The 24,813-nt window shown below is 45.8% G+C and overlaps 1 protein-coding gene and 1 long non-coding RNA gene across 15 annotated transcripts in view; one reads left to right on the top strand and one right to left on the bottom strand.

Annotated features, from left to right (window-relative positions):
- The window catches only part of LOC307203526, a 65,085-nt gene extending 60,416 nt beyond the window's left edge, over window positions 1-4,669 (bottom strand). For 3 of the 11 annotated variants that reach the window (XR_013833239.1, XR_013833240.1, XR_013833241.1), the window contains exon 1: window positions 1,031-1,577. This is a non-coding gene — a long non-coding RNA (uncharacterized lncRNA). Of the gene's footprint in view, window positions 1-1,030; window positions 1,586-4,497 lie in introns of those variants that run through there. The other 8 variants (XR_013833236.1, XR_013833237.1, XR_013833242.1 and 5 more) reach the window with 6 other exon arrangements.
- Window positions 138-23,407, top strand: NR2F2 (nuclear receptor subfamily 2 group F member 2). 4 transcript variants are annotated; one of them, XM_079954349.1, is made up of 3 exons: window positions 138-294; window positions 10,295-10,822; window positions 14,518-23,407. In XM_079954349.1, exons 1-3 carry the CDS (start codon window positions 252-254, stop codon window positions 14,790-14,792), a joined length of 846 nt encoding a protein of 281 aa, XP_079810475.1. In that variant the 5' UTR covers window positions 138-251; the 3' UTR covers window positions 14,793-23,407. The 4 variants fall into 4 exon arrangements, with proteins under 4 accessions (XP_079810475.1, XP_079810472.1, XP_079810473.1 ...); XM_079954346.1 differs by lacking the exon at window positions 138-294 and adding an exon at window positions 6,184-8,176 and having other exon boundaries at window positions 10,274-10,822; XM_079954347.1 differs by lacking the exon at window positions 138-294 and adding an exon at window positions 6,190-8,176.
- The last annotated feature ends 1,406 nt before the right edge of the window (window positions 23,408-24,813 follow it).

Raw genomic sequence — 24,813 nt, 5'->3', positions numbered from 1 at the left:
AAGATCTTATCCTTTCGTCGCTCTTTTTCTTTTTTTCTTTTTCGTTCGCTGATCCCTTCAGGTTCTCCCCCACCCCCACCCCAATAGTAACCACCCCTCGCTCTCCTTTCCAAAATCAGTTTGTACAATCGCTAAGATAAATACCAGGGCGATACGTTTTCATTGCCTAAGGGGGGGTTTTCTCCTGCCCATTTTTCCCCCTAAAAAAATAATAATTTAAAAGCCATCAGCTGCCAAACAACAGGAAGAAGATGCAAGCGATCTGGGATCTTGAACAAGGCAAATATGTTTTGGGTATGTTTCATTCTCTTTTTTAAATTTCTTTCTCTCTCTCTCTCTTTCCCCTTCTCCTTGCGACCTGGTTTGTGGCCGTGCGGGTCTCTCTCCCCCTCTCTCATTCCTTACTTATTTCATTTTAAAGGCTGAAATCCGAAGCGCAAAAGTAATGCCCTGCGTTGAAATTCAGAGAACTTCCCCCGCACCCCCGAAGTCAATGGTTTGAGGGTCGGGGACGAAAACTCTGCTTTCAAAGGTTACGTGGGGAGGGCGGGATTTGTGCCGGGAGCGTGGGGGGGGACGATGTGTGTGTGTGGACTTTACATCAACTACTAATTGAGAGAAAGGTCCCTATGTTTGTGGGGGTGTATGTCGTGAAAAATATGCTTCTCTATAAAGCCCCATTTCCAGCTATCCAAAGGGTACCCCCCCTTCCAAATCCGGTTCGGATTCGATGATGATGATGCCTCTCTGAGTCAGAACCAGTCTAAAATCTCAAGGTCGTATTGCTGTGGGTATAAGCAGTGATTGAAAAGGGGGGAGGAAAAGGGACCTCTCTAAGGCAGGGAATAGGAAATGAAACTGCAAGAATTTGTAGCCACGTGCGTTTTTGCTTGGGTTTCTCTCCCCCCCCCTTCTTCCAGAAGCAAAATTGAGTTTCACGACTAGCCTTCTTTGCAGTCCCCGTTCGGCAGCTCCGCTTTATTCTTACCCCCTTAAAATCTCTGATGGATGATAAAGTAGAGGTACTCACCATTGCCAGAGGGGATATCTGTTGCCAAATCCAGGTTTCCAGGAGCAAAGTTTTGTTTGTTCCTTTTAATTGTTGGAAGTTGGGGAGTGGGGGGATTAATAATCTTCAGGCTGATGTCACTTAAAAAAAAAAAAAAAAAGCCGCGTGGAACAGCTCTAGACTTTCCCTAGCGCGAGAAATACGCACGCACGCACATTCACTCGCTCACACTCGCTTCTCCCTATTAGAGACCGGCGGGGGGATTCCTTATCCATCCTATGTCGCCTCCTCCCTTAAAAAAAAATCACATTTTTTTCGGAAGTTTGCAAGTCCGGAGCACAAAAGATGTTATTTTATTTTATTTTTAAAATGACATAACTCCTTAACTGGCAATCCGGAGGAATTAATCATATTATAAACGTACAGAAGTTTAGGAGTTGCTTGCCTCCCCCCCGTCTCGCTTTGCCTACGTCCTCCCCCCACGTCCCTTTCCCTTTAAGAGCAGCGTTTCTTTGAAAGTTGGATTTTTTTCAGGCCGATGAAAGACTTACGCTAGGGGGCAGACGCATACTGTACTTCTGGAGTCTTCCAGCCGGTCCTCTTCTCCCCCCCCCCCGCCTCACACACACCAATACACACACTTCTGTCCTCTCTTTCTCTCTCCATCTCTCGCTCTCCTAGCATATGTTCTAATTTAGCACTGTAAATTTTTCAGAGGGCCCGACTCTGACAGCCCCTGGTGATTTTCAAAGTACCACAAGCCAGTGGTTAAAAATTACATTGACTTGAAAGTTCAGTGTCGCACAATGGAGGGCCACTTTCCCCCATTCATAGCTCTTCGGATGGAGCTGGGAGGGGGACGCGGGGGGGGGGAGGCAAACAACACAGTGAGCATTCATTGAGTCTTCCCCCCACGTAACCCAGCGGTTTCCCCCCACTGATTTCACTTCAGAGGGTCCAAACTTCGTTGCAAAGAAGCCAGGAAGAACTGAAAGGGGGGTTTCTTGCTGTCATTGTTGTTGTTTTACCAAACTCTCCCCATCCCCGCACCTTTCGCCAGGGAAAAATAAAGAGGGGAGGTTCCTGCTTCCCCACCTCGTTTAGCCTAACGTTTCCCTTAAAATGTTCCACACTTTTTTCTATTTAACATCCCGGATCTCCTGATGATTGTACACCTGTTTTAAAAAATGGGAACGTTTTATTAATACCACTATTGCTTCTCCCCAGAAGTTGCAAAATGGATCCTTACTTGCAAGGCAATAAATAAGGTCTGGGATTATAACTGAGCTCTGTAAATTGACAGTTATGGATGATGAATTGGTTTGAGAATCGTTCTCTTTAAGCGATCCTATGTTGTTGTGTAATGTGGGGAGGGGGGAGAGAGAGAAAGAGAGAATGAACAGCCAGTCAGCCATGAACTTGCCAACTCCCCACCTCTGCTATTTTTAATAGTTCCATCCTTTGGATGAACAGACGTACACTATCAAAGCATTTGATGTTAGGGCTTGAGTGAGCTCCGTCTATTTTAGTTCTCAGTGATTAGTTGCTTTCTCTTTTTGCGATCCTGCAGGAAAACGATTAATACAGAAGGGTCGTTATTTTCCCCTTTCGGATTTTTTAATTTTTATTTTGGTAGTCTTTGCATTCAGCAGAATCATAAGATTTCTTCTGATAAAAATAAGATATGGTGGTGATATATGGGGAGAATTTTCCTTATATAGGCTGCGATCACCTATATATCCAGGATATATCCAGGATATATATTTCCATACTCTGAAACACACACACACACACACACACACACACACACACACACACACACACATATATATATATATATATATATATATATGAGAAAGAGATATGGAGGGGGGTGTATCAAGGCGCTAGTTCTCTGCAATCCTAGAGGCCGATTATTTCCATCTCTTCTGGATCATAGAGGGCATCTTCCACTGTTTACAGGCGGCCAAGTCCTTCTAATCAATAGAATATTCCACCGCTCGCTTTGAAACTGACCGTATGAAACGGACAATATTGCCAGGGCCAGTAACAAGCAGAGTTCATGTTACAACTTTCCTGCCTTCGTCCGTAGCACCTGCAAGCTTAGCAACAGACATTTATTTCTTCACCAGAAAGGGGTGGGTGGTACGAACGTGGCAACATGATAGCGTTGAGCTGATAGAAAGGGTTACAGCTCCAGATCCAGATATTTGTATCTGGGATCCCCATTGTCTCATTTAATATGTGTCTTTGACATACCTCGTGTGTATTTGTGTGTGTGTGTGTGTGTGTGTGTGTGTGTGTGTGTGTATATATATATATATATAAACACACACACACTCCAAGAAGTCTGTGTGTGCAAGTGCGTGTGGGGGTATATATGAGTTATATAAATATATATACTCTCAGTTCTGAGTCTGTTTCTAGCCTGCCATTTATCATTTTTCTCTTGTCCTTCTCAGCAAATGTATTTCGCTGGAACACTTACTTCTCTGCCTGGAGGTCAGTTTGCCTCTAGATTGCAGCGCGAGAGATCCCACAGCTAGGCGATGACTTAAATTTGTAACCTCGTCTAAGGCTATAAAATTAAATCAAGTTGCAGAGGTTCAAATGTACTTCCCCATGCTTGGGTGTTTTGTTTTGTTCTGAAATTCTCCCCCTTTCCTTCCTGTTAACATAAAAGAGGAAATATGCTTTCTTAAGGGGTGGTGAGAGAGGGGGGAACTTTGGGTCTTTCCAATCCAATGCGAAAAGGCTGTAAATGTGTTTTCTGGGTTTGATTAACTCCATCCTTTTCCTCCCTTTTCCTCTCTGATTTTCCCCCCTTCCTCGCTATCATCGCCTTCCTCCTGAGAAGGCATCTGGGTTAAATGTCTCCCCATTTGGGAGTATATACAGGCGGCCAGGCGTTCTGCGCGTATGTATGCATGTGTGTATTTGTATGCTAATTTTTCCCCATTTCTGTTTGGATTTTGGAGCAAAGGGAATGGGTTCTTGGAATGCTAGAGGCTTCAGGGAACAATGAAGTGTGTGGTTAAGTATTCTGAGGTCTGTTACCCTAGCCTCTGATGTGTGCGCCCCTATACATTGATAGATGTCTATCTAATGTATGTGTCGAGCAAGCAGCTTTCAAAAGATTCCTTCGCAGTGCCAGCAAATCAGTTTATCTGCATCTTTTCCCCCAACGGGCCAGCCTCCTCTAGAGTGTTAGGAAGGCTGAGACTTCCTAAGCTAGAAATGGGAATTATCTACATGCTCGAAATCCAGTTTTAACGGCCTCCCTCGCTGCACATCCATGTCAGAAAGTGAGAGCATGTTAGCGTTTGTGTCCATAGATCTCTCTACAAGACCATCGTGCCAAGGTTAGAGTGTATTCTCTTTCCTTCCTTTTTCTTTTTTAAAAGAAGAGGTGTTTCTTTTTAAGAAAAACAGACAAACAATTCTCTGACTTGCGTGTCATCAAGCAATTAAAAGTTCAACCCACCTACCTGTAGAACTTTAATCCGAAATGGGCAGCGTTTGTGTCAATCTGTGTCAGCACCGCTGCGACCCAAGCTGTCTACAGTGCTGTATTTGTCTAATTTCTTTAACCCAGGCACATACAGCTCCCCTAACGCCACTGCTCAGCTGAAATGACCCTTCCCTATAAGAACGAAATTGCTTTTCCCCACCTAAGCTCAGCAACAGTGGCAGGAAGAGGATAGAGCTGTCTCTCTTCCTCAAGCCTCAGCCTTTCACAGGGGGGTGGACCGTACTGTTGGTCTCCCAGCAAAAGAGTTCAGAAAGTCCGTCGTCTCACAAAGACCTGTCTAGCATCCTTTAAAAAGAAGTGGTGTCCCGACCTCCACCCACCCTCTCGCATATGTGTGTGTGTGTGTCTGTGTGCGCGCGCAAAATCAAGGCTCTTTTAAAAAACAATATCATTGCTAGATCCCTCGTTCCCACAATAAATAAAATATGTATAATGCTTCTTCTTTTTAAAAGAAAAATTCCCCCTTCAAATCTTACTTTTGTTGCTCTGAGTTTCAAAGCTGGGTGAAAGAAATTGGGGGGGGGGGTTACGGAGTGAGAGAAAGAGAGAAGAAGGGGGGAAAGGGAAAGGGCGCGCGGGGGGTGTTGACGAGATAGAAAGGAGCAGCAGCAGCAGAAGAAGAAGCAAAGAACCGAGCTCCCTTTAGGACCTGGCGGACTTCCCGGGGCTCCAGCCATCCCAGCCGTGCACAAGGCTGAACTGCCCAATGAGGGGCGAGGGGAGGTCCGGGAGCTTTTGACCAGTCAAAGGCAGCCTCTTGCCTTATAAGGCGAGCGGTCGCCATGGCAACGTGTGCTAAGTTGCAGCCGTCGTGTCAAAGTTCACTATATAGAGAGCTGGGTGAGCTGATCGCGGAGAAAGCGTTCGCCACTCTCCCCAGCCCCGCTCCTATAAATCGCATTCACTCCTTTAACCCCCCCACCCCACTCCACCTACCCACCCACCCTCCTTAGCATATTTGATCACTGGGATTCTCGGTCTCTCTCTTTTTTTTCCTTGCCTCTCGCTCTCTCTTTTCTCCCTCCCCTCCCTTTTCTTTTTCTTACCCCCGTTTCTCTTTCTCTCTCTTCTCGCCTTCTCTCTTTCTTCCTTTCGCTGCCCCCTCCCCCTTTACCTTTTTGTGCGCGTGCAAAACCCTCTCTCGCTTGCCCCCATCTCTTCTGCTTGCAAGGAGAGCTCTCTTCCTCTCCCCCCCTCCAACCCCCAACGCCAAAGGACCGCTCCAAAATCTCCACTTTTTGCATGCATGCAAAAAGAAAAGGGGGGGGGGATCTGGTGCATTTTCCTTTCCCCCTCTCTCTTTGCTTCTGATATTTATTATTAATTCTTATTAATTTCCACCCCTTGCTTTCCCCCACCCAACGACACCCACTCGGGCCCCCGCCTCCCCCTCCCCCCTCCTGCACTCCTTTTATCCTTCTCCCTAGCTGAGGGGGGCGGGTGGGTCGGGGGGCTCCTGAGCTTGGGGAGAGTTCACTCTTCTCTCGTCTCCCCCCACCGCGCTCTCGCTCTCTTCCTCGCTCGCTCCCTCCCCCCAGCCCTCTCTACCCACCCACCCACCTCCTCCAGTGCCGCCGCCTCCCTCCCTAACCCCCTCCCTCCCTCCCTCCCTCCCTCTCTCTCTCTCTCCCTTCCCTCGCCTCCTCCTCCTCCCCTTATCGCCCCATGTGTTGTGCGAGGAAGCAGCTTTGCTAAAGAGACCCACTTGCGAAAGAAACGGGAGCAGCATAAGGCGGCGGCAAGCGGCGGCGGCAGCAGCAGCAGCAGGAGCAGGAGGCGGCTGCGAGCGAGCGAGCCGGAGTAGCCTCGGCAGCAAAGGAGGAGGGGAGGGAAAAAAACGAACAAACGAACGAACGAAAGAAAGAAAGAAACGGGGGAAGAAAGAAGCGAGGAAGGAAAGAAAGAAAGAGCTGGGCGAAAGAAGAAGAGCGAGGCACGCCGAGAGAGAGAGGGACGCACCACCGAGGAACCAGGGGGGAACCTGAACCCCCCAAAGGCTCCCTTAGCCTATTTCGCGTGTGTGCGTGTCTCGTGTGTGCGCGCGCGTCCCGTGTGTGCTTTTTTTGTTTGTTTCCTTTGGCCAGGGCTTTTTCTTTTCTTTTTCTTTTCCCTCCCCCCCCCTCCCTCCTTCCCTCCCTCCCGTCCTCCTCCTCTCTTCTCCCTCCCTGCCTCCCTGGTTGATGTTTCTACAGCTTCGCCAAACTCCGAGCGGGGCATCCGATCCCAGCACTCCCACCGGCGGCAGCAGCGGGAGGAGGCGGCGGCGGCGGCGCAGCAAGGACGGGGCTCCGGAGCGCCGCGCCGAGCGTGGGATCTTCTGCCGCGGCGCCTTTCGCTCTTCTCCTCCAGCGGCCGCGCGCCGGAGTTACTGCTGCTGCCGCCGCCGCCGCCGCCGCTGCTGCGAGCTTTCCCCCCTCTCTGGCTTTCGATGGCTTTCCTGAATGGCTGACTGCGGGCTTCTCTGGATCTGGCCCCCAGACACCAGCCTCTCCTCCTGCAACTCTGCTCGGCTCCCCGAGAGAGAGGGAGGGGGGCACCTCTGAAGAGAATCGCCTCTCTCTCCCTCTCTCTCTCTCTCTCTCCCTCCTCTCTTCCTCTTTTGTATTTTTGTTATACTTTTCTCCTTTATTCATTTGCTACCAGACAATCGCCTCCAACCTCTTTGCTCTGTTTCCCCCTTCCTCGTCCCCTCTCTTCTTTCTTCCTCTCTCTCTCTCTTTCCTCGTTCTTGCTCTACTTTTCTTCCCCTCCCCATCCCACTTTGGTGACCCGCATTGCTGACTTTATTTTGGGGGACTGCCCAGCAAGGAAAAAGTGGGGCGCAAGCAAGCAAAGGAAAAAAAAAGGACATTAAATTAATTTAAAAAGAAAGGACCAGAGGAGGGTAGAAGAGAAGAAGAAAAAGAAGGGAAACCGCACACAAGCCGAACAACTTCCACAAAAAAGGGGAAAAAAGAAGGGGGGAACAAAAACTCGCCAACGCGAACTGGGGAGGACAGCAAAAGAAAGAGAAAACAAATAAAAACAAAAGTGGACTAAATTATATATTTATATCTATCTATATCTAGACAGAGAGATAAATAGGTCTCTCTCGCAAGGACGCTTCCTAGCTGAAGAGCTGCGGGCTCAGCCCTCGGAAGAAGCGGATCCGCTGGCAACCGAAAGCTACGGGGGGCGAGCAATTTGGCCAAGGTGTCCCATAGATATGGCAATGGTAGTTGGCACGTGGCGAGACCCGCAGGACGATGTGGCCGGCCCGCAAGGAACGCAGCCTTCGCAAGCGCCCCCTGTGCCGGGACCCCCGACGGGCGCCCCGCACACCCCGCAGACGCCGGGCCAAGGGGGCCCTCCCAGCACGCCCGCGCAGACCAACCAAGGCAGCCAGCAGAGCCAGGGCGAGAAACAGCAGCAGCAGCAGCACATCGAGTGCGTGGTCTGCGGGGACAAGTCCAGCGGCAAGCACTACGGGCAATTCACGTGTGAAGGCTGCAAGAGTTTCTTCAAGCGCAGCGTCCGCAGGAACCTCAGCTACACGTGCCGCGCCAACCGGAACTGTCCCATTGACCAACATCACCGCAACCAGTGCCAATATTGTCGCCTCAAAAAATGCCTCAAGGTTGGAATGAGACGGGAAGGTATTGGAATTTCATTTGTTTTCCACTTCTCAACCAACCCCGGTGAGGAGGGGAAAGAGGGCGGGAGGTCTCTGGATTTGCGTGCGCATGTAAACAGAGACCAGCGTGGGATGAGGAGGACTAGGGCCGTGGATTTTAGAGATGGGTTGCTTTCTGGGATTGCATAGCTTGTGTACATTTCCTCTTCTTTTGCAATGGCCTGGAATGGGGAGTGTGGTGCTGTCCTTGGGAAAGCAGGGTTAGGTGAGTTTAACAGGACAAGGAAACGTGGTGTGGAGTGTGAGAGGCTGGGGTGGGGGGGGGGAGTGCGTTTCCCTGACAAACATTGGCCCGCTTGTTGATTCCAAGAAAAGCTAGATTCCATTTTTTTTTTCCTCTCAACCCACCAGCCCCAAACACAATGGCTACCCCACGAAAATGCTGTGCGTTATACCTTAGAATGGATTCGATGGGCTCCAGGGGGTAGGTTCTGTCCAACGGCGGGGGTCAGAGGCTGGCTGGGATCTTTCTGCTCCTGGCCACCCTTCCACCGCCCGCAGCGATCCGTAGGCACCACCACTCCCCAAACAACGTGCAAGATAACCTCAGACGTAGCTCTGTAACTTCTCTGCCTTCCCCGCGTTGCTAATCCCAATAATCAATCAATCAGTCAATTGCCAGAGAGGTTCCCTTCGGTTAGAAATTCTGCGAGGCTTCTTCCAAGAATTCCCGGGGCTTTCTCTCCTCCGCAGTCCGGGCGAGAAAGCTCACCCTCGCGCTCTCAAAACACGCGCGCGCGGGGTCCTGTTTGGCCTATGCCCCTGATAATAATCAAGATTTCATTTATGTATTATTCCAGTTCTTTTTTCCCGGGGGTTGGGAGGGTGGAGGAGAGCAAGCCGGGTTGCGGGGGGGGGGCGGGGAGTGGGAGAGAGCGATCGGGGATCTTAAGCACCGGAAGGAAACACACAAATAAATACAGAGTTTAAACCAGGGAGGTTTCTGTGAGCAAGATGGAGCTCGGTGGTGGAAGATTCCGAGAGGGCAAGGAAAGGCGAGCCTGTAGCTTCCTTAATGGCGTTGCGCTCGCCTCCTCCTCCTCCTCTCCCCTCCTCCCAACCTCCGGTGTCTGGCTTATGTTTGGGGGTTAAAGGCTGCCCTCCTTCGCTCTCTGAAACGCTCAATCTCCACCTTGGGCCACGTTGGAGCCAGATCCAGCCCCTGCAAAATAAAATAAAAAACATTCTCTCGTCCACATTCTCGTCTTCCTTCTCCACCCCCTCTCTCGGCGCTTTTGTGGGTCTTTCTCTCTTTCATTTTCTCTCTTCTTGTCACCATGTAAATTTATGAACCAAATGAGAGGCCCACTTTCCATAAAAACAGCCGATCCCGGGGTTTTCCAAAGCTTCGCTCCCACCCCCACCTCTGAATGAATGGCGAGGAAATGTAACAATAGGCCGTGCTGTTTGATATTATTTTATTTTATGGACGCGTGTGGCTGCAGTTCTAATCTGATCTCTCTCCTCCTTTGATATAGATTGTGTTGTAGTTTTAAAAAGGAAGCAGCAGCAACTCTCCTCCTTCGGGGAAAGCGGCGTTTGGAAAATATGGGGAGGGGGCCCTTGCCTGCCAGTTTCTCCCTTCAAAAAAAAATAATATAGCGATGTGGAGAGAAGATAATTCGAGTATTTTATTTTAATTGTGTTTTGATACGTCTGGCGATTGAATGGAGGGGGCGGAAGAGCCGCTTGTGGTTGTGTTTTGCCCGCTGGCTGTTCGTTTGGCCAAGGAAGGGGCATTACTTTTTTGCCTTCTGCATCCCCCCCAAGCTTTTGATCCCTCACCCATCTTTTCTCCCCGACCCACAAAAAAAGTACATTTGGATTGACACCCGCTGACATATTTGCCAAAGTGCTAGTTGCTGTCTTCTCAGCAATTTGGGGAGCGAGAGACCCAGCTTCTCTGCACCTCCTTGACCCTCCTGAGTTTCTTTAATTCACCCTTGAATCTGAGCAAACTCCCCCCCCAAAAAAAATAATAATAAAAAAAATAAAGTAGCTTTAGATGTGCTAGCTCCAGAAGGGGCTTCCTTAGCAATTCAGATATTAATTGCTGTAGTTTCTTCCTTATTTACTGCAGCCGTCCAGAGGGGCAGAATGCCACCTACTCAGCCGACCCACGGCCAGTTCGCCTTAACCAACGGAGACCCCCTGAACTGCCACTCGTACCTCTCCGGATATATCTCCTTGTTGCTGAGGGCAGAGCCTTACCCGACCTCGCGCTTCGGCAGCCAGTGCATGCAACCCAACAACATTATGGGCATCGAGAACATTTGCGAGCTGGCGGCTCGGATGCTTTTCAGCGCCGTCGAGTGGGCCCGGAATATCCCCTTTTTCCCCGATCTCCAGATCACCGACCAGGTGGCCTTGCTGAGGTTAACCTGGAGTGAGTTGTTTGTCCTCAACGCGGCCCAGTGCTCCATGCCCCTCCACGTCGCCCCGCTCCTGGCTGCCGCCGGCCTGCACGCCTCGCCCATGTCCGCCGACCGAGTTGTAGCCTTTATGGACCACATACGAATCTTCCAAGAACAGGTCGAGAAACTTAAGGCCTTACACGTGGATTCGGCGGAATACAGCTGCTTGAAGGCCATCGTCCTTTTCACCTCAGGTAAGCCACAGGGTGGGGGCTCTGAGGAGAGGGGGGGAGCGAGGAAATCTGAAAGTCTCCCCTGCCCCAACCCAGCTTCCTTGGCTTTTCCGTGAGAAAATTCGGAATTGAACTTGTAACACCGCAACTGGGTTTTTTTTTTGGGGGGGGGAGGGAGAAGCAATGAGCAGATTACATCTCTCATCCTATTTATTGCATGTTTACTCGGAAGTAAGGCTCGCTGCGTCCAGTGTTAGTCCAAGGGTGCCTAGCACTGAAGCAGAGAGAGAGAGAGAGAGAGAGAGAGAGAGGATTTATTTCGAGGAGGAAAACCCTCCAAATATTCTGCCTTCAATTTTAATGTAATATGGACAGAATAACTTTTTTATTGAGCCATGTGCAGTCACTGTTGGCGAAGGGGGAATAAAGACTTTCGCTAAATGTTCAAATAAAACAACCTCTGGGTTGATATAGTTAAAGCATAGCAAGTTGATAAATAACCAGAGTATGCTGGAATCTGATCTTTTTAGATATATATAATAACCAGTGGAATTCTTAACCAAGCAGAAAGCCTACTTCGAAGGAGATAGAATAATCCTAAAATTAAAGGGATATTGGAGGTTGATATGTGCTGGAGCTCTAACTAGAGTATCCAATAAACAAATCAATCACATTCTGGAAAGGACTGAGGGTGAATAAACGCTCATGGACCTGGCGGCCTTGGAGCAGATTGCCAAGGGGGAGAAAGTGGGTCTAAACCATGGTCAGAGGGGCTAGGTGTATTTTAAATAATAATGATAATAATAATAAGTTGAAGCAAGAATGTGTGTTTGGAATTCAAGTTGCTGCCCCCTATACAAAAACCTAGCGGTAGTGGCAATACTCATGCATAACAGCAGCGGGGATAAGGAATGTGAAGAAGTGTTGCAACTGTAGTCCCTGAATTGCAACATTATGGGTTTCTGTTTTAACTCCTCTTTAAATAAAGACAAAAAAGAAATGCATGTTGAAAAAGTGTCACTTAGGCTGCAGTCCTTTATCAGAGTTGGCTGGAAGCAATCCCCATGAAACTCTGTGGAGCTTACTCCTGAGTAGATGTGTAGAGTTGCACTGTTAAACAATCAAAAGTGCCAAAAAAGAGGGGGGGGGGGGACTGGGGAGAGAGAGAGAGATTTCAGTGCCAACTTTCTGCTGCATATAAATAGCGCTACAGTTATAAAACAATAATGGAATGCATGATGAAATCTAATTAGCTGTGGTTCAACCTGGGTGAGTAATATATCTGATATTAACTCTGGAGGCAACATAATTTCAAGACATACTTTCTTTTTAAAAAAATATAATTCATCGGATTAGGCCTCTAACAGTATGCTAGATTCTCAGAATATAAATAGTGATGTGTGTGTGTGTTTATCTTGTAAGTAATGATGCAGCTTTGGGTAGTGGTCATGTGATGACCATATGAATGGAGGCAGGATCTGTAAAGTAATCACTCATTGGTATATATATATATATATATATATATATATATATATATTATAGATATATATATTTTAAAATATTTTCTTTCATTTTAAAGATACCTTTGATATGAGGAAATAGGCCAAGGCATCAGTAGTTTATGTGGGAAAATTAGGATTTACAATCCAGTCCTTGTTATGTTAAGGGAGGTCTGAGGAAACCGAGTGCCTTTCTGGACATTGTCCAAAATTTAGGTCGTGACCTGAACTTCCTTTTATATATTATTGCTTTCCACAGTTACACCTCTGCCTGCCCCCACCCCCTGGCCAAAAATATTTGTTGCCCACCTAAATTAGTTGGACTCAGAGGTGATCAATTATCAGAGGCAGCACTAGAAAGGAACAGTGTACTTGTGCTTGTGTGTGTGTGTGTGTGTGTGTGTGTGTGTGTGTGTGTGTCCTCTATTAAAAGGACACATTATTTACTTCTTGAGGATCTTCTCTGAGCCTCTTAAGGCCTACATATGAACCCCAAACATTTGATTTCAAATCTGGTGTTGTAGTGGGTTGCAGTAGCGTGATTAATATTATTACCTTTGTGGGGGAAACCTCTCAGCTGTTGTCTAAAGTGCGAAATTTATGACTGTTTGCAAAATGTGGATCTGTATGTAAATTGCCTTCCCAGCTTAGATAAAGCTTCTGTTATCTGGTTTTGTGGGGTTATAAAACATGGGGGGGAACGGATGCAGGGATTTGTCAGCTAAGACGCCCCAATAGCACTGGGGCTGATGTGTTATTTAGATGTAGAGAATTTTCATATAATATCTACTGGTGCTTTCTATAGAATCTATATCTAGATTCTAATGGCTTTGAAAAATATGCATGTGTTAGTGCTTTGCCCAGCCAGCTAAGGTCACAACCTGAGCAAAGGCAGCTTCTGATTAAAAGGGACCTCATTGTATTTTAGCCTGTCAAAAGTGGGGCAATATATATATCTATATATTAGTGCAAAGCGTGGCAAGAATTCTAAATTGTTTTTAAACAGTTTTTTTTCTTTTTAAAAAATCGTATCTTACAGATGCATTTTTTAAAAAATAAAAAGCATATATTCGTATGATTGGAAAGAAAGGCGAGGAAAGAAAGGGGAGTGGGAGAGACAGAGAATGAGAAGGGGAGAGAGAGAAACAGCTCTAATGAAGAGAGCGATCAGAGTTTGCTTGGTTGCCTTTGAATAGGCTAAACTGACAAGATCAGTTTTAAAGGACCACTTAAATCACTTTCAAAGACTGAGGGAAACGGCGGTGTCTCCTTTAGGGGGGAATCGCTTTTTGGGTGCGGGGCTCCATTATCCTGAGTTGAGCCAGTTTCTTAACGTGTGTGGGTTTCTGCTGCCGCCTTCTTTTTTTATGAAACTCTCTTTTCTGGCTTTTGAGATTAGACTCAGCACAGTTATTTCCCCAATGCGAGCATGTGTGTTGTGAGGAAAGACCATGTCTTATCTTTCTCCTTCTCCATACACCCCCGCCGCCAAAAGACTCCCCCCCCCTCCCGCATCCCAATGCAGTGAAAATCTGGTGAGATCACTGAAAGGTTTGGGGCTAATTTTAAAATCAAGACCTCAGGCCAAAATCCTGGCCGGGAGGGGAGACTTTTGGAATATTATTTAAAAAAGAAAAAAGAAAAGAGCACGTGCTCCTGTTGAAACCGAAAGAAAGAACAGGGAGATCCAAACGCGTGTTTACTCAGAGGAAAAATCTTGCTGGACTGGCTCCCTAGGAAGCGTGCAGACAGGACTGCAACATGACTCCTCTGTGCTTGGAATTGTAGCTTGAGCAGGGCTTAACTTGGACTGAATCATGTCCTCGCGGCTTATTCGGAAGTCCAAGACTTGAACTCAGCGAGCCTGACTTTCAAAAGGGAAAATAAATGCCTGTAGGGTTGGAGGGAGAGATCCGCAGATTTGGGCGCGCACAAGCAGATCGACCCAAAGCACGTTGACCCCCCAAGTTCCGCAGGACTTAAATCGCTAGGAAGCAAGTCTCAAAAGATTTCAAGAGCAGCGTCTATCTTGCAATGCTCACGACTTCATCCTTACAGTTCTTAGCTGTGATTTTATTTACATTATTATTATTGTTTTGATTGCGGGGGGGGGGGGTTGGTTTTTAAACCATTCCAAGGGTGAACTATAACTTGTTTGATACTGACGACACTTTCCCCCTCCCTTCCCCTCTCTCTTTGAAACCAACTTTCTTCCAGATGCGTGTGGTCTCTCCGACGTAGCCCACGTTGAAAGTTTACAAGAGAAGTCCCAGTGTGCGTTGGAAGAGTACGTAAGGAGTCAATATCCGAACCAGCCTACGCGATTTGGGAAACTGTTGTTACGCCTCCCATCTCTCCGCACCGTCTCTTCCTCAGTCATAGAGCAATTGTTTTTCGTCCGTTTGGTAGGTAAAACCCCCATAGAAACCCTTATCAGGGATATGTTACTGTCTGGAAGCAGTTTTAACTGGCCTTATATGGCCATTCAATAAGGGGAAAAAATGTTGGAGAGAGGAAAAAACAAACCCACAGATGAGAGAATTTGAAAAAAAAATTGGAAATTTTGGAACGGAGGATTTTTGCGAGTGACTTTGGGGTCTGGCGGTTGTTTAAACGTCCTTCAGCTAAGCAAGGATGTTGCATCTTGGCTAAAAATGAAGAGAGAATAATTGGAATGGACTGAATACTAATTAAAAAAAAAGACTTGTGATATGAACTTTTTACAGACTGAATTAAGAATTCCCCTGTTGTCCAGAAGTTGCTACTTCTCTCTCTCTCTCTCTCTCTCTCTCTCTCTCTCTCTCTCTCTCGTTGTTTTTTAAAAGAAAAGGGGAAAGGAATTTTTTTCTTTTTTTTCTTTTCTCTGGGGTGTTTAACTTGAAACACAATCTCTTGCTAAAAGTGCATTTAGAAGAAATCTGGAGAAAATTAATGGAATGGAAACAAGTCTCTCTCTCTCTCTCTCTCTCTCTCTCTCTCTCTCTCTCTCTCTTCCAAATTATTAATTTGTCCTATGTTGTCTGTGTACCTATAGGGTTTTGTTTGGGGTTTTTTTTTTGTATTTTTTCTGGTTCCAAACCAGTTTATTCTGTGGTTCTATAATAATTTTGATATAATCTTGCCTTCATTTAAAAAAAAAAAACAACTACAGCTGTGTATCCTTTTTAAAAAAAAGTTCTGAAAGAATTAAAACTGTCTCAGAAAGGTTTATGAGAAGAACATAAAGAGAAGAAAAAAAAAATTCCCCACAATAGTAGGAAAGATGGAAGCGCACTTACAACTAGTCAGCCAAAATTTAGCTCCAAGCTAGGACAGCTATAATTATTGAGATCGAATAAAAGAGAACCACAACTATTCCCCCACCCGCAAGCCCACCTTCCCTTGACTAGGTTTTTATATATATATATATATCTATTTTAAAGACAAAACATGAATTTTGGAAGGGAATGCGTATTTCTTGGAGGGAGAAGGAATTGTGTCTAAGACACAACACAGTTTTGATGAAAACACACATACACACACGCACACAAAACCACACATAGGGTTTCATCACAAAGTGAACTTTTTTGTAATTTGAATGAAAATTGGGTTCCGCCTAGTTGTCCTAAATTGTTACCAAGTTCCTCTATCTGTTTGTATATTTGCAAGCTCTTTGTATTATAATACTTGTTGATATTTTCCCTTTTTTAAAGAAAAAAGAAAAAAAACCATTGAATTCAGCATGACAAAAAAAAAATAACACTACTGTTGGCACTTATAGATAATGTGGTTGATTCAGTATCTTAGAGTTTACAGTTTTTGTGTTTTAAAGAAAAAAAAGCTGAAGGGTTTTTTTTTTAAGTGCAACATTTCTGTATACTGTAAAAGTTATAATAACTGAAAACTGTTTGGTCCAGTCTTTGTGTGTTATATTCCAAGGAAAAATTGAAAGTATTCAGAAATTAAAATATTATTTGATATCTGACACCTTGTATGGCTCTCCTAAATGTCTTGGGGTAAAATATTCCTATTTATTCTTCTGTTGAAGAGGTTTTGGTCCTTGGATAGATAGATAGACTCTGCTTCAAAATCGGCTTGCAACACAATAGGTGTTGTTTGTGTGTGTTTCCTGTAAAATAGAAGGTGGTGGTTTGGTGGTGATGGTGAGATGTTCCAGCTTCAGCTCCTGGTTTAATTGTGGCTTCATGAGGTCGCCAACCTAATCCTCAATATGTTTGCCCCCAAATAATTTTCACAACCTGTGCGTAGAGTACATAGGATTGCAACCTAAGATGGCAACATTTCCTTTCCTCTTATCCTCTTGATAATTACAAAAAATAATACTAGTAATAATAACTGCAGAGGGGATGGTTAAAAGAGCAGTGACCTCTTAATTCTGTCACACTTAAGTGCCTACATAGGAACTGATATACACACACGTACACAGAAACACACACATGTATGTATGTATGTATTGTGAGTATATAATCTGGTTCAAGCAAAGTGGCATTATTGAAAATGTAGGTCAGTTGTTTGCTCTGAATCCCAATGTCTGTGACATAGAGAAGAACTCTGGAATTGTTGTGTGCTGGTTGTCACTGAGAGATCTTTTCAACTCAGAAGTGGATTTGCATAGTTTCCTCACCATTTCTTTTAGAGAGCCAAAGATTCTCAGACCATAAGACAGAATGTACAAGTTGTGTGTGTGTGTGTAGGCACCTAGCATTATAAAAGAAGGACTTATAATAATGCATTCTGAGTCTAACTATAATTAGAAATAAGTATGATTGATTCCAAAAGACGCTGCACTTCAGGCTGCAGTCCTATGTTAGGAGCAAGCCCCTCTGAATACAATGGGATTTATCCCGAAGGAAGCACACAGGAGATTGTGCTGTAAATAGTAGTGTATTTGTTTCAACCCAACATATTGAGTAAAGGCCAGATTCCCACTGAAATTATTGGCTCCACTATCTGTTGCCCTCAAATTACTCAAAAACGCTTCCTCCGTCCCCTCCTACAGTCAATTTTTCTTACTCTCCCTGCGCTTCAGCTCTCCAAAGCAGGTTGACAAAAACTCTGATGTCTTGTGAATTTGAGTGCGAGGAGGGCAGTATAGAGGGTGTACTCAAAACAGCCCCTTGTCCCCTCTTCTAAGGCTTTCTGCCCCCACCCCCAGCCACACATTCTGACCTATACATACATACATACGGAAAGAGCCCACCAGTTTGTGAACTACACTCCATCTCTGGCTTGCTTCAGTTCCAGGCATATGGACCAGACATTGTTTTTATTTATTTATTTTCGAGGAATGGGTGTACTCTTTGCGAATGGCTGCAAATGATTATTTTTCTTATGAACCCAAGGCACTTTTGATATGCGTAGATAAATATGCTTGCTGGTTTAGAGATGAGAGTGGTCCTCCGGTTTTAGTGGTGCTTTTCGTGCTGGTTACTGTCTGCTACTCTAAAGGATGTCTGTGTCTGTGAATGAACTTAACAGGGGGAACTTAACCCTTCTCTAACTTCACCTCGAAGGATCTCACCCCCTTTGGCCTGCTTGCTTTCCGTGTGTGGTGGTGTTTGTTCTTAAACAATCGTTTACTGAAAATGTGTTTCCTGGCATATTGCAACTTAATGATGTTCAGCTCCTCAGAAAAGTCAGTCCTTGATTTTTCTTCTTCTCCCCCCCCCCCCAACCTTCAGACATCTGGGCTGTTGCTCAGTTGTTCTTCCTCTATATACCTGTCCCTCTTGGCGTTGCTTTCCCTCCGTTCTCTCGCTTCCCCACGTTAACTTCCTAATCGAGCTTGGACTGGAGAGATGGCGGCAGAAAAGAAATGTAAAAGGGGTTCAACAAAAACCCAGTTCCAGCCACCACCACCACCCCGCCATTCCACTTTCCTTCTTCTCCCTCGGTAAATTTTCCATTCCATTCCCCTTCCCTCTCTCTCTGTCTCCATATATGCATCCATATATTTGGAAAGGCTTAGAGGTGGAGTTGTTTAAAGGCTTTCAGATAGGTGTGAGTTTATGGCATTTAAGGAAAGTTTTTCTTTGCCTGCTGACTTAGAACAAAGGAGCTCCCCCTGAGCAATTGAGCCGGACAAAGGAAGTGGGCCCGGACTCAGAAGGAGTCCTATGTGAAATTGACTAGCTCTTATAAAAAGCTGCTAAATACGAGCAACTCTTTCTCTTGAAGTGTCCGGAGATTTGCCTCAAGCCTCCCTTCTCTAGGTTGGTTGGATTTCTTTTAAAAATAAAAATAAATATGAGTTCTTCCCCTTCCCAGCACCAGTGTTGGAATTATAAGTAAAATTATTAAAGTGACTCTCCACTTAAAGAACAGCAGGGGAAAGAGCCTTTGAAATACGATTGTTATTAATAATGTTATTAAAAGCACATATGGGAGAAGCTCTCTTTCCGCCCACTTCTCTCTCTCTCTCTCTCTCTCTCTCTCTCTCTCTCTCACACACACACACACACACACACACACACACACACAGACCTTCTAATTTTCTCTCTCCTTCGTCCTGCCCTCTAGCAATTAACTTCACTATACTGGACCGGGTGAAGGGAGAGGGGGAATCTTATTCCGAAAGTTAAAGCGTAAGGGTTTGGGGGATCGAGCTTGCCTTAGGACAAGACAGGGTGAGGATCGCGCGGAGAATAATGGAGGCTTTGAAACGCACGCCAGCGAGCGGTAGCATACACGCAACTCGCGCGCAGGTCGGTTTAAAAGGTTACTCGCTGCGGATTGCATTCACTCCGCTTGTCTGACGCTAGATCTCACGCTCTTTCTCGGTTCCCCGCCCCCAACCCCGTAGCAATTACTGGAGAGACAGCAGATCGTTCCTCTTAAAGAGTGAATTCGTCCTCCTCAGTGGCGTTTTTTTTGCGGGGAGGGGAGGAAATATGTTTGCGGTGTGTGTTTGGGGAGGGGGAGTAGATAAAGCGTGTGAAACTATTGCCTTGAAGCTGGGTTGTCCTATTAACTCAGCCAACATGGCGTCTCCCAGAAGTGTACTGCAGAGAGAGAGAGAGAGAGAGAGAGAGAGAGAGAGAGAGAGAGAGAGAGAGAGAGTCCTGCTAAGCAAAAGGAATCGCGTTGTGATGAGGAGAGAGATCTTTCCCTTCATCCTCGTAATAAGTCAGGAGGAGGCTGGTATTTAAACGCATACACAAGGCTGCAGGCAGCGGGGCACCTCTCTGCAAAAACTCCCAAGCCAGCAATCGAGTCAAGGCAAGTCCAGTGGTTAGCTGTGGATTTAAAGAAGCAAGGATGTGTGCGTTGAAGGGGGGAGATATTACAAACCCTCCACAGCTACACTGTCCAGTTCTCCATCACAGGATTCCGAATGCCTAAACTTGTGATGCTCTCCCTCTCTCTGTCTCTCTCTCTCTCTCGCTCTCGCTCTCGCTCTAGCAGATCTCGAAATAGATAGATTGGGCTTCAAGGTGCTTTTCAGATAGGGTGGCTCACACGTGCATCTATCCCTTGATGTCATGCGCCTAATCCGTGGGTAGAGGAATTCAGTGTGAATAGAAGAAGCCGTCCACAACCTCTTGAAATCCATTCTTGGTCACAGGATCACTCACTTCAAATGTGGAATTACTTTGCTTAGTACATTTATACACTTAGGTAGGGAAATCTGTGGACAGGGCTTGAGCGGGTATCTAGGAGATATTTCGAGGAAAATGCCCGCCTTCTCGCCTCTCTTCAACCTAGCATAGGGGTTGGGGGTTGGTTTCTAGGATAAGGTTTATTTTCCTATCGTCTTCCGTTTGGGGAAGGGACTTAAAAGAGATTTGCTGAGGTGGTCTGGCGTTAGGTATCCGCAGAGGGGCGGACAGACGTGACTGAAGACATCCATATTGCAAAGGCGAGGGGGTGGGCGGAGAGGGGCTCTCTTTCAGCTTAGGGTACACGTCCGAATCTAAATTACCTGGGAACTCAGCTTGTTTTAAAAACATCCCTTTCTTAAGCTCCACGACCATTGGAGAAGGGGGGGGGGGGAGAATCCTTCTGCAGAGCGTTATTTAATTTTTTTTAAAGAAGTGATGAAGCGTTTTTGTGCTTGTGTGTGTTGTCAATCTCATAACAAAAGGTGCTCTTTAAAGGAATGGCGTTGGGAGCTTGATCTGGAGCGAGAAACCCAAAAATCAATGAATTATTATTAATATTTTAGGGGAAAGGGGGAGAGAGCGTGTCTTGTCTACATAGAACAGAGACAGTTCTTGACGAAGATGGAGGCCTTCTTAGAGTCTATTGAAAAGGGAGGCTAGGAGTTTACAAGAGGGGAAAAGTGCTTCTGATCATCCCCTCCCTCCGTCCGCATTTTCTCCTCTATCTGTTAAGCTTCCCGCAGCGCGGCTGTCTACTTAATGGCAAATTTTTACCTCGTTGCGGTCATTTTAAAAAACGCTTAGTCCTAGTTGTTTGTTTGTCACAGGAACTTCTAGGTGCCCCCTCCCACCCCACCCCGTCGCCCCAGTTTAGGAATGAATGTTTTGGTATTTATTTGGAAAAAAGGTTGCGATCCTTCCTGCTTGTCCCTTAGAGTAAACACCACGAAAGAGAACAGTTGCTGAATTTGCGTAAACATGCGTTAAGAGTGTTGTGTTTTATATTTTAAAAAAATTTAACAGACTGAGAAAATACGAGCCTGTTATTTAATAAAAGGTGTGGATTTAGAAAAGGCTGCAGAAATTATCTGGGTTGTTTGTTTTTTCAGGGTAGGTTTTTGTTTTGTTTTGTTTTCCTTTGGTTTTTTTGCACACCAAAGGAAGCAAATGGGGGATATTTCTCTCTCTCTCTCTCTCTCTCTCTCTCTCTCTCACACACACACACACACACACACACACTTTGCCCCCATCCTTCCCCAACTGAGTGTGTGAAACCTCATCCTGGGGGAAGGGGCCCTTTAACTCGAATGTTGGGATGGGGAGAAGCGAGGCCTCTTGAATAAACAGCCCCGCATCAAGAGTGTAAATAACTCTCTGCTTAAGAAGGTGACAGGCTCGGGAGAGAGAGAGGGAGACCCCTGCGTGAGTCTCTTGGAAGGGGATTGGGAGCGAGGGGGGGTGGGGAGAAAGAAAGAAAACGGAGAAGTCGGTTCCTTTTGCACGGAACGGTTATACAGCCCATGAAACGCGGCGCAAGCCCATCGCTTAGCCCTTAGATCTTCCGCTCTTCCCTAATACAAACCAGATCTCCGCTATTGTTTATCATCCGGGCTCGTGCCCGACAAGTTATAAATCGTATTGCCCTTTTGATAACGCAGTTGTAATCAGTTAGCATCGCAGCCGGGCCCAATTGTAAAACTGCCTAATTTAATATGTCAGATGTGCCATTAAAACTTTATATATTTATATACATATGTGCATTCCCTCCTCTTCCATCTCCCTTGCCCATCTCTTCCCTAGGAGTGAAATGTCAACAGTGTTGTTGTTGTTGCAGTTGCTATTATTATTATTATTATTATTATTATTATTACTACTACTACTACTACTACTACTATTATTTGAAATAATGTCTTGGGTTGGAGATGCAGGGCTTTGCTAAGACATCTCTATTTTACTATTACTATTACTATTACTATTACTATTACTATTACTATTACTATTACTATTACTATTACTATTACTATTACTATTACTATTACCATCCATGAGGGATAAGCCCTCCCACTAATGCTTCGGTCTTCGGCACATATGCTTGGGAGTGTCTTCCACGGCTTTGAACTTCGTGAGATTTACTTCGGAATAAGCGTTTTTAGAATGCGGGAAGAGGACATATATGTTTGGCCAAGGAAAGGGACTCTTGTCAGCCCGGGTTTCTTTGAGGAGGGGGAATCACATTTATTGCAAAGGTGCCTTGTGATTAATTGAGCAAACGCCGGGAGAGGGGGGATATTATTTTATTCGGAAAATTCTCTTGCGTTTGCTTGGAAAGTAGAGTTGTGGAAGAAGGCGCTTGGGTTTCAATGGATCTTCTTGGTTGGAGGCAGTTCTCATCCCCCAAATCCATTGTCTCCCCCCACTTTCTGAACCCCCATTAATATAGTGTGGCAGCGGCAAGAGAAATGAAAGGGTGAGTCATAAGGCCTGGTGACTTTTTCCAATGTGTAAAAACACACAGCTTTTTAAATCCCTGGCTTTTCTCTCTTCCCCCCACCTCCTTCTAAAACGTGATGGTGTTTGGGAGATTCGTCTCTGAGGAAGCCTGGAGCCCGGACAACAATCGCGGTCCAAGTTAGCCCCAATTTGGATCAAACTTACAGAGGGTTGATTTTGGTTGACAGAGCGTGTGTGGAGGCTGAACTCCCATAATATGCACTTCTGTTCCTTTATTAGGCTTGGACAACGAACTAATGAGCTTTCCCTCAGAAGATTGTCACTCCTATTTATTTTATTTTCTCCACCCCTCTTCCGAAGAAAACTTGGAGACCGAGGGAATAGACGTTTTTAAAGGTGTGGGAGCTGGAGATAGCTACTGATGCGCACACACACCAACTTCAGGGGGTGGCATTATTAGTAGTAGTAGCATTACTAGACAGCGGGCAAGATCCATCGAAAGTTCAGCCCTCGGAAAGTCCCATTGATTTGGCTTATGCAGCGCTTCCAAGCATGTTGACACAGGAGTAAGGCTCCTGGAGTTGACCGTGATTCTTACCTTAGGGCGGCAGCGATCCTATATACACTGGGTTTGGTATATTACACATGGCCTTGTTGTCCGGCTCGTCCTTAACGTCCCTTGAAATCTCTCTGCTTTTCTTTGTCTGGATGGTCTTAAAAGCCACCGAGAACAAGTGTCCCGAAGGAATGGCAAAGGTCAGAACATCTCTCTTTTTGCGCCCTGTTGTTGGGTTTCACTAGGATTCCTTAGGTCGATTTCAAGGTAGATGGCGAAGAAAAACTTCCCCAGCGGACTGGGAAGTTTGGGCAGTTTCTGAGCCCGAAGGACGCCTCGCGGCCCCAAGTTTAAAGAATCTGATAGGAAGATGAGAAACGGGAGGACAGAATGAGAGGAGTGCTGGCTGGCTGGAGGGGGTGGGACGGGACGTTGATCCCATCTCTCTGCGAGAAATAGGTGCCCACGGGACTCCATTAACCTACCTGGAAGGCGATTAAAAAGAAAAAGCAAAAACTAACCTGAGGCAAAGCGGAAATGAAATAAAAATTATATCAAGAGATATAATCGAATTGTTTACAGAACAGAGGCAGTAATACGTGTTACCCTCCCCCTCCCTGCGGCTCTTTATTTTCTTTGGATCTCGATTTTTTTTAATCCTTCCTTTACAAATTTCTGAATATTGTCTTTTGAACTGAGCCCTTTACCTTATTAAGGTGAGCGCGCGCGAGGTGCTTGTGTGTACAGAGGGAAAGAGAGAAGGGGGGGGTCGATTGCTGCAATCCTCTTTGAAACACGCTTCGTTTAACTATTTTACACAAGTTTGCTTAGATCCCTGGGGGATTCTTCACTTAGAGAAGGCTGATACCAGAGTTAAAAGCTTGCGAAGTGAGGGAGGGGAGAAAAAAGCAGAGGTTGTGGTGGATCATATCTAAGGGGGGGGGGCTTATCACACGTGGGTGGCAATAATAATAATAATAATAATAATAATAATAATAATGCTCCATCTGAAATTGAAACAGTGGCCACTCAACTAAGGAGAAATAGACCAAATTGAAATGAGCAAAGGTAAAAATAATATCCTGCAGTCATTTAAGTTACACCCTAACTTTTCCTCTCTTTAGGTCTGATTCTCGGTCTTAGTTTCCCCGCTCGTTTTCTCCTCCAGCAAATTGATGTTAACGTGTGTCTTAGACTTTGCCTGTAATCAGACGCCCCCCTTCCCTCCCTCCTCTATTCTCTCTCCCTCTCTCTCTGAAGCATTTAATAAATGTCTATTAACGCGCTCCAAACGTAAGGTGAATTTACTGTCTCCCGGTTTCCAAACGGTACTAATGATAGATTTATCAACAGGGACTCGCCTCCAAGCGCTGTAAGGGAGACCCGCTCAGCGAATAAGTATGACGAAACACCCAACACCAATATCATTATTTCTACATGGGGGAAAGTACTGGAGGGTGGCGGCGGAGATGTGTCAGGGTATCATCTGAATTAATTAATCGGAATTAAAATCGGGTTGGGGGCTATCCTTTCTGTTTTGGTACCGCGCCTTGGATGCAATCTTCTTTCTTTCTCGTTTTGGAACTGTTGTTTCGGAGCTGAAATTAAGACACACGATCCTGGTTTGGATGGTTTTCTCTTTCTTCCGGGTGCCTTATTGTTGTCCGCCGCCCCCCTCCCCGCCCCTGCTTCCCAGGTTGCGGATTAAGTAACAGCCCTCTTCACGTTTCAGACCTGCGGAGAACTCAGTCTTAAATTTCCATGTTGTGTTTTGAGAATATATTTATTGTCTCCCCCCCCAAAAAAAAAACCCGCGAATAAAATCCATTCAAGACTGGAGTGATCTCGCCTTGATGCGCTTCCGTTTTCTAACTTCTTCCATTCCTGGAAACATTTAAGGAAAAG

Source organism: Podarcis cretensis (genome assembly GCF_951804945.1).
Source record: "Podarcis cretensis genome assembly, chromosome: 14".
Lineage (NCBI taxonomy): Eukaryota > Metazoa > Chordata > Lepidosauria > Squamata > Lacertidae > Podarcis > Podarcis cretensis.
This window is presented reverse-complemented; position numbering and strand designations above follow the sequence as displayed.

Coding starts and splice junctions, on each gene's coding strand:
- NR2F2 (XM_079954346.1), top strand. CDS start 7,747: ATGGCAATGGTAGTTGGCACGTGGCGAGACCCGCAGGACGATGTGGCC. Junction 8,177..10,273: donor GGTTGGAATGAGACGGGAAG/GTATTGGAATTT, acceptor TAATTGCTGTAG/TTTCTTCCTTATTTACTGCA. Junction 10,823..14,517: donor CATCGTCCTTTTCACCTCAG/GTAAGCCACAGG, acceptor ACTTTCTTCCAG/ATGCGTGTGGTCTCTCCGAC.